This window comes from Magnolia sinica, chromosome 1, assembly GCF_029962835.1.
Source record: "Magnolia sinica isolate HGM2019 chromosome 1, MsV1, whole genome shotgun sequence".
Classification (NCBI taxonomy): Eukaryota; Viridiplantae; Streptophyta; class Magnoliopsida; order Magnoliales; family Magnoliaceae; genus Magnolia; species Magnolia sinica.
Genome location: NC_080573.1, coordinates 21,379,538 through 21,390,581, shown reverse-complemented (window position 1 = coordinate 21,390,581; position 11,044 = coordinate 21,379,538). Strand labels below are relative to the sequence as shown.

Here is an 11,044-nt window from a genome sequence, read left to right as displayed (position 1 = left end):
CGAATTTAACCTGCCTTAATCACCAAAGGTCCCATGTATTATGGTCTCATTTGTCCATTATTTGTGCATGTACACGAAAATTTGGGCGATGCTAACCGGATTTGTCATCAACAAGTAGATTAGCCTAATTTTCCAACCAGGTGATAGTGATGGTGTAGCCCACCTTTTGCACCGATAGGATATTCTACACATGTGGCCTTTGTCAGGAAAAAAAGTGGATGGATGTGAAAGATCACGTACAGCTGCTGTATGTGATCATGCCCAAATGCATGCATGTATCAATCCTTTCATGGGCATACATGAAATGACCCCACATGGAATTATCAAATCCACCAGATGCACATACATCATAGGGAGTGATGTTATGGCATGAACGTGTCATGTGAGTATCCCATCATACATGAATCCATGCATGTGTTTGAATGCTCATGTCCATGGAATAATCATGTGATCATTATCGTTGGACTTTTAATCGTGACTAATGCACACGTACGTGTTAAGGACGGAAAAGTGTTAATGTATGTGTACGGTTAGATATCTTTATGGATTTACACGTGTGGCTTGTTCAACGGGCATGGACAGAAGAATGTGCATTTTTCATTATGCAGACAAAATGGACAGGCATGTCACATGTGGTTTTAGTAGTGGGTCGGTGAATGTTACAATGCTCCACCTCATAGTATCAACACTTTGCACACGTTTCTAGTTTCTACAAGTTGGGCCCATGGTCCATGATCCTGGCCGTTGATTGTCTGGTCCCCATCGTGGATGTACTATGCAGTTAAACTCTTCCGGAAAGGGGGGATATAAGCTAGAGCTGTACACGAATCTCTTCCAAGGGAAGATATATACTAGAGCGGTACATAAACCGAGTTAGCTTGGTCAACTCGCTTGACTCAACCTGAAAAAGCTTGACTCAACTCAGCTTGAAACTGGGTTCCAAACGAGCTGATTTATTTAGCTTGAAAATATTTCCAGCCGAGTACGAGTTAGACTAAGCTCGACTCGACTTGACTCGGCGCGAAACTTGACTCGAACTCAGCTTGTAGGCTTGAACTTGGCTTGAAAGATTGAGCTCAAGCTTGATGGATTTGGCCCGAGTTGTTGACTGAGCTGAGTTGAGCTGGGTTGGCCAATTAGGCTCGAAAATTGATCCAAGCCAAATTCGAGCTAGGGTAGCCTGCTGGCTGAGCTGAGCCAAGTTGGGCCAAGCTCGACTCGATTCAGCTCATGTATAACTCTAGATATAACCGATGTATATTTGACCTCTTTTGGTTGAATATGGACTGTTTCTGTATCTTATTGATTTCTTTATTTGCCGGCAATAGTTGAAGGGCTGAGGTTGTTTACATTCATTTTCGACATCTTGACTTGGCTCAATAAACAATTCACACATATTGCCATTACATGTTTAGTACACACTAGAGGTGTACTTGCATCCAAAGAGATCTTTGGTTGATTTTCCTTCAGCGTTATATATTCTACTATTAATGCGATGGCACAATCTTTTATGCATGCCTTTGAAAGAGTGAATCATTGCAAGCCACTTAGCAACGATCAACATGCCCATTTATGAGGAAACATATTAGGCATGCTTATAAAAGAACCAACAAAGTGCGGATCTATCATGAATTTAGAGATGATATCCTCAACAAGGCCATCTCTCGCAATCCTTTTAAAATGGGAGATCTCCCCAGAGACATTCAGAGAAGCAGTAGTGATAGAAAATGTTTCAAACATTAGGAGATTAAACCCTTGTCCAAGTCAACTTGGTTGGGTTCGAACTTAAGTTGGGACAGAGATTCTCATCGGCTAAACCCAAGTCGTCCATTGATTAAGACAAAAGCAATGGGAGAGCTGGATGAGAATGCAACATCCAGTTTGCCCAACAATTCGGAGTGAGGAAAAGACAGAGGGAGTACTTAGATACTCCTTGAGTTGCACCTCGATCAAGAATCTGGAGGGTTAGGATGTGATGGATCCAATTTGTCAATCGTTCCCAATCTTCGCAGTGAATGGGGAAAATGCAAGAGGATACCTGATCTAGACTATTCGATACTTTTTGGTGACCTTTGGCTCAATCCATTGAACATACCTTCACCAGAGATGTAGATTGGCTATAATTGATATGAGTTTAGCCCTAGACTTGGGTGCCTTAATTAAAAGAATCTTAACAGATCTGAGCCTGGTCTCAGACGGGCCACAAAGATTCTTGCAGTGGATTAACTATGTGAAGAAGTGGTGAGAAGTTAGGGAGTCAGAATCTTGTTGCAGTCCCTTTTCGAATCCAAGTCGTTGGCTCCGAAGTAATTAAAGAGATTTCTATATCCAAAACAACGACGTACACATGAAAGATCCAGAAGTAACAAGGAAACCCTAGTGTGTGTTTTACCACCTCGATAATTTATAAAGGAGTAATTGAAGAAGAGCTCGAAGCCCTACGCCAAACACATCTTATCTTTTATTTATCTTTCTTTTTCTAGCATAACTTAGTTTAGTTACAACTACTGCCTTGTGGCTCCCATTATAATGCCTCAAGAGTAGAGATAGTTTTCGTGTAATCTTAAGTTGTAGACTATGATCATCTAAGTTCTAATTTGGTTGATTACACCCACCTCAATCATCTATTCCAATAGGTGCATTGGGTATTTATTTATTTTCTTTTGTTTATTCATTTGGTTGTCTTACCACTTGTCGATTGTAATAAACATCACTTGCAAATATTAATGAAATCAGCAAGGTTATACTTTATTTAATTTGTATATGCATATTTGTTAATTTGAGAATTATTGTGAACTTAAATAGTTGGAGAAAGAACAAGTACTTACGTAGGTAGATTTATGTCTATTATCACAAGGTAAAAATAACGCATTTGGAAGGATTTTTATAATTTTCTTTCACTATTTGTTTGAATAGAGCACAATATTAATGGTCGAAAGGACTGAACTTTTTTTTTAATTATTATTTTATCGCAGCCTCCAATCTATTTATCTCAAAGAATAGGACACCAATAATTCAATTAACCTTTAAGTTAATAGAGTTTGGCATGCCATGCATCCTACTCGAACATGCAAGTATCAAATCTAAACCCTCAATCACACGAGTAGTCCGATTTAATTGGATTAAGTGCAACAAGGATTTTCCATGTGGCAGGGTGTTTTATCATTTTAATGTATGACCTATCATATATTAGGGCTGAAAGTCGGGCAGGTTGGCTCGAGTTGGTGCTCAACCCTAACCCGACCCAAGGTTCCTATACAACCCTAACTTAACCCAAGGTTCCTATACCTCAACCCTAACACAATCCAACCCAATCTCGGGTTGAGAATTCTCAACCCAAGCCCAACCTAAGCGGGCTCGGTCGGGTTGATTAGGTTGGTCAAGTGTATATGTGCTAATATCTTCATCATTACATTAGTTTATTATATTTCGATATAAGATTTATTTTTTATATCTATGATTTTATTAATTATATATGTGATTACTCATCATAAAGAACTTCATTTTTTTTTCTTAAAAAAAAAAGCTAAAATATAAGACACCTACTCATTTAAAAGTCATGTAGCATGGCAAGCAATCTATTTGGGAGAGAGAAATTCGGCATATCTTATTAGCTTGAGTCCTTGAAAATGACATGGACAAATGAGACCCGACATCACTAGTGTGCCTTCGACACAAACGATCCACACTCAATTATAATTTATAAGTAATTTATATATTGATCGGGTTCGGGTTGGGTCGGGCAAACTTGAGACCTCAACCCGAGCCCAACCCAAGTTTTATTGGGTTGTGTTTGTATAGCCCAAACTTGAGATCGGACCCGATATATCCTGCTCGAGCCCAACCCAATGTCGGGTCGGTCACGGGTCGGTCGGGTTGAACCCGCCCAACTTTTAGCCTTATCATATATTGATGGGTCGTATCACTAAATCAGGCCCCCACGGTAGCTCTTTATCAGTACCTATCTTGAATAGGATGCCAATGTCCGAATCTCTATCTTCTTCTTGCCACAAGTAAAAGAATCCTGTTTGCTGCAATATAATTGGGCCACATATTCGGAGTGCCGACAACGTTATCACTGTTCAAGAGATCCGGAGTATGTTCATTGGCATCTTATTAAAGATAGGTACGGGGAAACAACTCTCTTTCTAAGGCTCAAGTGGGCCTGACTATGACCACGGTGGTAGATTGAACGTGACCCAATATCAGCATGATGGATCATCACAGCCATTCGAAAATAGCCCTGTAAAATGGACTGTGTAGGCTTTTTATCCTTGTCATCCATTTTGCATACCTTTAATTATTATTAATTAAATGGATGAAATAGTAACTCCATATTTTGATTAAGAAGATAATAGTAACCATCTGATTTTCCCCTTCGATTTTGTACCACTCCCATTTTTAACCATCTGCTTCATAGCCATCAATTGAACGGTTAGATTTTCTGATCAGTATTATTTTAGATAAATGGTCTATCCACAGCATCGTCAGTATTATTTTCGATAAATGATCTATCCACAATATGACCCACAGCTTAGATGGTCTAGATAGCCGTACATCTGGGCCACATGAGGATGAATCCCTACCGTTTTCAACAGTGGTGAACTAACACGAGAGTATACGTCGGCAAAGGAAGGAAGAGGATTGGGGAGTGACCCCAACACCACCCAGCTAGGTGATGTTCGGCGCTGTGGGCCCCACCGTAATGTATTTTTTTAAAATCCGTGCCGTCCATCCAGTTTTCTATATCATTTTAGGTAATAAGCCTAAAAATGAAGCAGATCTCAAATTAAAATGGACCACACCACAGGAAACAGTGGGGATAGTGACACCCACCGTTGAAACCTTCCTAGGGCCCACCCTAATGTTTGTTTGCCACCGAACTTGTTTATAAAGTGATACAGATCTTGATGCAGGAAAAACACAAATATCATCTTGATCCAAAAATTCTGGCCAAAGAAGTTTTCAATAGTAGGCGTTCAATCCCAACCGTTTAACGTGGTGCGGTCCACTTGAGCTTTGAAACTGCCTCACTTTTTAGGCTCACGTGCTAAAATGACCTGAAAAAATGGATGGTTGGCGTGGATAAAACACATACATCACGGTGGGCCCACAAAGTTTTTACACCACCGACATGGGTGGTGGAAGGGTCACTACCCAACCTGGGTCCAGAAAGGGTGCCTTAGTCCTGACCACCGTCGATTACGCACACCGGACAAAACGTCAGCCTCCATTCCGGAGAATTAGCGAGTTATTTAATACTCCGTTAGAGTGTGATACTTCATACGCAGGCACTCAGAAAATTATACACGTGGCATATAGTAACTAATGTTAAACGGGCTTGTAAGTACGGTTCCAAAATCAGATGGGTTAAGCCATCCTAACCAATGATTTGTGGACACCTGTTTGATGGAATAGGATCATCAAATATTTTTCAGTTTTAACCGTCCATTAAATCTCCACCAAACCGATAGGCAGATAATCATATAAATATATTTTTTAAATTCTTTATAGTACGTTTAAACTGAGGCCCTTAATTTAGTTGGTTTAATTTAAATTACTTATATGTCATTTATGCCATTTCTAAGTGCCTGTGTATCATCCATCACACCCTACAGAGTATAAAAGTTTTTTCAATGGAAATTATTGCCGCGTTTGGTCCCCTTTCTATCGTTTTCTCACCCATGATTTTGTAAACACCTTCAAATCACATTGATAATAAAAAATCAAAAGATAGTGACTATTTTTCGTCCAAGTGCATGTGTACGGTTGATTCTTCAACGACTATCAACCCTTCAATGGCATACGCTATACGCAACATAGTTGTAGAGCAATCTAGACCGTCCAACTAGCGGACCCAATTGCGGCTGGAGCATAACCAAGAATTAGACGGTGAAGATGTTAGCGACCATCAGGATTTTCTCTTGGTTCACTCACTACTTTATTTTAACCGTTGATTTGGTATCCATTAATTGGATGGTTAGAATTTCCTGATCATTGTGATTTTACAAAATGTGGTTCATCATCAACGTGTCTCCAGTTTCGGTGGTCTGGATAACCGTACACGAGTGCCCCGGCACGAGGATGAATCACCACCATTTTCAATGTAAATGAGAAATGCACCAGAGAAAGTGAACTTTTCACCACCGTCTAATGTGGCACGTGCGTATGAGATCCAAGCCGCTCATTGGGATATATCCTTTGTATACTTTGAAAAGAAAGAGAAAAGCTTGGATGCTCGGACAGAGTGTGATGGATGATACGCAGGTATTGCTTACGTGGCATAAAACATATTCAATCTAAAATTTCCAAATTATGGGTCTAAGCCTAACTGTATCCTGAAAAAGATAATACACTTGTTTGATTATCTGACTATCGGATTGGTCGACATTTATTGGACGGTTAAAAATTAAATATATGCAGTGGTGGTATTTCAACAAGCAATTGTCCAAGGATCAGAGGTTAGGATTGCTCAATCAACCAGATTTTTGGATATTGACTTAGAGACAGCGATTTCAACAATTTAATCTGTTTATTCTGCTTTAATGTATCCCAGGTGTAAATTTCGGAGGTGCCTGCATATCAAACGTCATACACTGGCAGAGTATCTAATGATTCCCCGAGATAAAATCGAGGCCGGTATTCATATTTTGTGTACGTGTTAGCTACATAGTTACCAGATCTGCATGATTTTATTAAGAAAGAATAAAATCAATGGGCTCCAACAATCGAACGATTTGGATCTTCTCCAAGTGTGAAAACTTGCCACGTGTCAGTGGCGAGTGCCGAAAAGGTGCATAGTGAAACCCGGCTGTTGATCACGTGTCACGATGTGCCGTTTTCCTGGAGGAGCTCTCTCTCCTCCGTCGGGGCGCGGATTTGATACTGACAAGGTAAGTAGCCAAATCGCCAGTGAAGTGACGTCCCACGGTCTATGGACCCTACATGATGTTTTATCCATGCCGTCTAAACCATTCGTAGATATCCTTTTATGGCATGATAAAAAAAAAAAGAGAAGAAATAATTATCAAATTAGATAGTATCTTTAAGGATAAATATTTTTCTCGCTACCAGAGGAAGACGATTTTTAAAGTACGGACAGATAAAAATACCCGAGGTTCTAGTAAGAAGCAGTTGAAAAAAGAAGGTTATTTTCGTCCCAAATAAATTGTCCGTACAAATACAGTATAATTTAGTTATCAACGTTTGTGGTATGTCGAGGCTGATGAAGTAGGTAAAAGGTGTTCTCTACAGTAAACAAATTTACCGTAAAAAGAATAAGATAGATAGCAGTGGACTCACCACACAAAACCATGGGATTAGTCACAACCACCGTTGAAACATTTCTAAGGTCCACCATGTTTTATTTTTTAGATCCAATATATTCATAAGTTAACGTAGGGGTAGATGAAGTGAAAAAAAAAAAAAAAAAACTATAAGCTCCGAGCAGAAACTTCTGTGGCCCTGAGAAGTTTTGAACGGTGGATGGCACTGTCCCCATTGTTTTCTGTGGTGGGTCCAGTTGAACTCTAGATCTATCTCATTATTTTTCCTCGTGCCATAAAACTATATCTCCGAATGGATGGACGGTCTGGACATGCGTCATGGTAGGGTCCACATAGCTTGGTGACGTCACCTCAGCAGTGATTGGGCTACTGACCTTGTCAGTGTATGATCCGCGCCCCGTCGGTTGACGCTTTGACTATTATTTCTGGTTTCAAAAGGAATCTAATCCAGTGCTTAGTGAGGCATTGGAAATACTGTGTCTCCATCTCATTTCTTCAAACGTGGAAAACATGGGATGCATCTGAACCGTATATTTAACCTGTAAAATAATAACTGGAGTATTGGACTGTCCAAACTCTTTGATTAGTGGTTGGTAAATGGTAACTCAAAGAAGGAAGTCATCAACGGTTCATATGTAGCGGTAATGAATTTCCTGTCATTAGATGATTAAGAGGGTCCATCCAAAGAAACATTTTGCATCAGGGTTCTTGGACGAGACCAAAATTAGAAGGATTAAAATACCATGTCAGCGCCCAATTACAAACGAATCAACTGTTGTGGTTGGGAAATACAGTAATCCGCACCAACAAACCCAACAGACACCACACAATATCAATGCAGCTAATAATGAACTGGCTTTGGTTTGTCATTATCGGTAATGTTTAGTTATGATAAGGAATAGTGAAAACTCACTGAGTCAACTCGGTTGAGATTGCATCCTACTGATAAAATTATTTGAATTTTAAGCAACAAATCATAGAAAAAGAATGAGAAATTTATGCTTTGTTTGGATAATGGATCATACAAAATTAAGATTAAGACTAATACTGATTTTGGTGGGTCCCATGCTAAGAATGAGATATTTGTCCATTAAAGCAATACTTTCTTTGGCTTAATTACAATTTTCACTATTTATTTTTTATTATTGAGAACTTTCACAAATTATAATCAAGCAGAGGGATGCAAAAAATGAAATTGAGAGTACATGGCCCACCAAAATCATCGTTTGACATAATTTCAATTTCGCAGGATCATCTATCCAAACAAAGCCTTTAAAACAAAACATCAAATCGAACATTTCAAAGAGTGCACTATATACATGAAAAGATACATAGGTCGCTCATGGACAAGAAAAAAGAAAAAAAAAAAAGAATTACTGAAAATCAGCTGAGCGTAAGAACGCTACAAGCTGGATTTTCTACATTGTAACTCGACAAAAAGTGAGAGAGAAAAACAAGTAAAACTCGTAGAATTATTGACGGGAGATTTCCGGGGATGTATATCTAATCATCCCTCTGGTATAATGTCCCCTCACAAAAAGAAATATTTGACAATGAGGTCACTACCCTGTAGCATAAGTAAATGAACTAGACCTGGCTCATCAGGTCTCGATGACTAATGAAAGTCCCATGAAAGCCATATGGGACTCTGGAAGGTAGAATGACCGACGCTTCTAAACTCAGACTTATGGTATTGATTATTTGTAGTTCCGACTCCCCAGTCTTCTCATTATGCACGAAAGAAAGAACATACCCGTCATCTTCTCGCTCTGAATTTAGGTCACTCGCGACAAAGTACGGCTCACCGCCATATTTGTTGTCTCCATACATGAACTTCCTTACATCCCCGGTCGATAGATCGACCTTGGCGAACCCGGACACCTTCGGCCATGGCTCGGCGATAGCGAGATACACGAATTGGGTCTTACGCCCTAGGTGGTTCCGGTTCACCATCCCTGCTTCCAAGTTCAATTGCTTGGATGGGTCGGTAATGATCGGTCGCCGAGTAGACTTGCCTGTCTTCAAATTGAGTCTGATCTCGGAGAGAACACTCTTCAGGCTCTCATCGCATTCGTTGAAGATGGAATCAGCCGGCGTCATACAAGAGCCAATTACAACAACCTCATCTGTGTCCGGTTCTTCCCAAGCATTCCATAAATGGAAGCAGAAACAATCCGGGGTGTCGATCCAATGCATGCCGGAGGTGTCAGAGTCGTACTTTGGTAGAATTCCAAACCGGGCGGTCTTGTTCTTGTCATAAATGACCGGAGACCCGCCGCATACCATCTCATGGAGCTTAAACACGACCTGTTGATCAGGTACCACGACGAAATTCTCCGTGATAGCGAAGTCATGCATCATGGTGGGCTGGTCTAGTGGGATCTCAACGTCGGGGGATTTACGGCCTCCGTCGGGGGCGAAACGGAAGTACTTGAGGTAAGGCTGACGGATGACATCGTAGCTGAGAGAGAAGAGCTCACCTGAGATTGGGTCGAGCTTTGGGTGAGCGATCATGGTTGAATTGAGCTGACCGTTGAAGTCATAGCGGCCTACTGTTTCAAGATCACCAGACGTGGTGATGCGGACATGGTAAGGAAGGTCATCTTCCGACATGGCGAGGAGACGGCCATTGAAGTAGACCAGACCGGCGTTGGCGACACCAATGCCATGGGAATTATCGATGAGGCCGCAGAGTCCTCGGGCGTAAAATAGCAATAGTCGGGCGATGCCGGAGTGACCGTGCAGCTCGCCGATAGCCTTTGGGAAGACGGATCGCCCAAGGGCTCGTTCCTGGACGAGCCGGCGAGTTTCAGTGAACCGGCACGCGTAGCTGGCTGAGCCGTTATGGAATTGGACGGCGTGGATCATACCGTCACCATCGAATAAGTGGTGGCCACCGGCCGGTTCGAAAAGTGGGTTGGCTCCGTTTCGGACGTACACGCCGTCCAGGCATCTGGGTATGTGGCCTTGTACGGAGAGCCCGTGGCTGGCTGGTTGCTCATCGACAGGTGCGAAATTGCCGGATATCTGGATAGCTGGGTCAGCTGTTTTTGGAAGTGGGTGCTGCCGTTCTAAGATGGCTGAGATGAGTGAGTCCTCGAACGAGTCGAACGCTACTGCTGCGGCACGTTGGAATATATTCCACTTGGGTCGAGCCCATGGTTCGTGCTGGCTCGGACTATGGCCCTTTTTTCTGTGATGGAGGTGTAATGGCTTGGGAATTGTTGTTGATTTGGGCGGTGGGATATCTTTCTTGATGGAGGGTTTGTAGGGAGATGTTGGGGTTGGGAGATGGATAGCTGGAGATGATTGTATTGTGGAATGGATTGGTGGGGAGTTGGGATTTGTTGGCTTGATGGATCTTTTTGGACGGCTAAGATCTAAAGAGGCTGGAAGAGGTGTGTGTGGATAGCTTGGTAGCTTGGTTATTTTACTACTTGCTGTAGCCATGGATTTTGATGAGAGGAGAGATGAACGGATGGGATGAGATGGTGGAGTGAGCCTTTTTGAGTTTTGGGATTGGGAAGTAGGGAGAAGGGATGAATTGAAGAGGGAGGTTTGCAAAGGGGCTGCTATTTATAGAGGAATAGGATTGGAGAAAAGAGGAGAGGGTGTGGAGGTCCACCTCGGCATCTATCAGAAGGCCACGTGGCGAATTTGGGAAATGGGTCACTGTAGATTGACATGGATTAAAAGGTGGAGGTGTTTGGAGGTGCTTTGTAAGGTTGCACCATCCACAGGTCAGAGGCTCGGTCTAC

The 11,044-nt window shown here is 41.7% G+C and overlaps 1 protein-coding gene across 1 annotated transcript; it reads right to left on the bottom strand.

Moving 5' to 3' along the window:
• Positions 1–8,476: 8,476 nt before the first annotated feature.
• On the bottom strand, positions 8,477–10,841 carry LOC131242707 (9-cis-epoxycarotenoid dioxygenase NCED2, chloroplastic-like). The gene has a single exon (XM_058241534.1). It carries the CDS (start codon positions 10,734–10,736, stop codon positions 8,874–8,876), a length of 1,863 nt encoding a protein of 620 aa, XP_058097517.1. The 5' UTR covers positions 10,737–10,841; the 3' UTR covers positions 8,477–8,873.
• Positions 10,842–11,044: the final 203 nt, after the last annotated feature.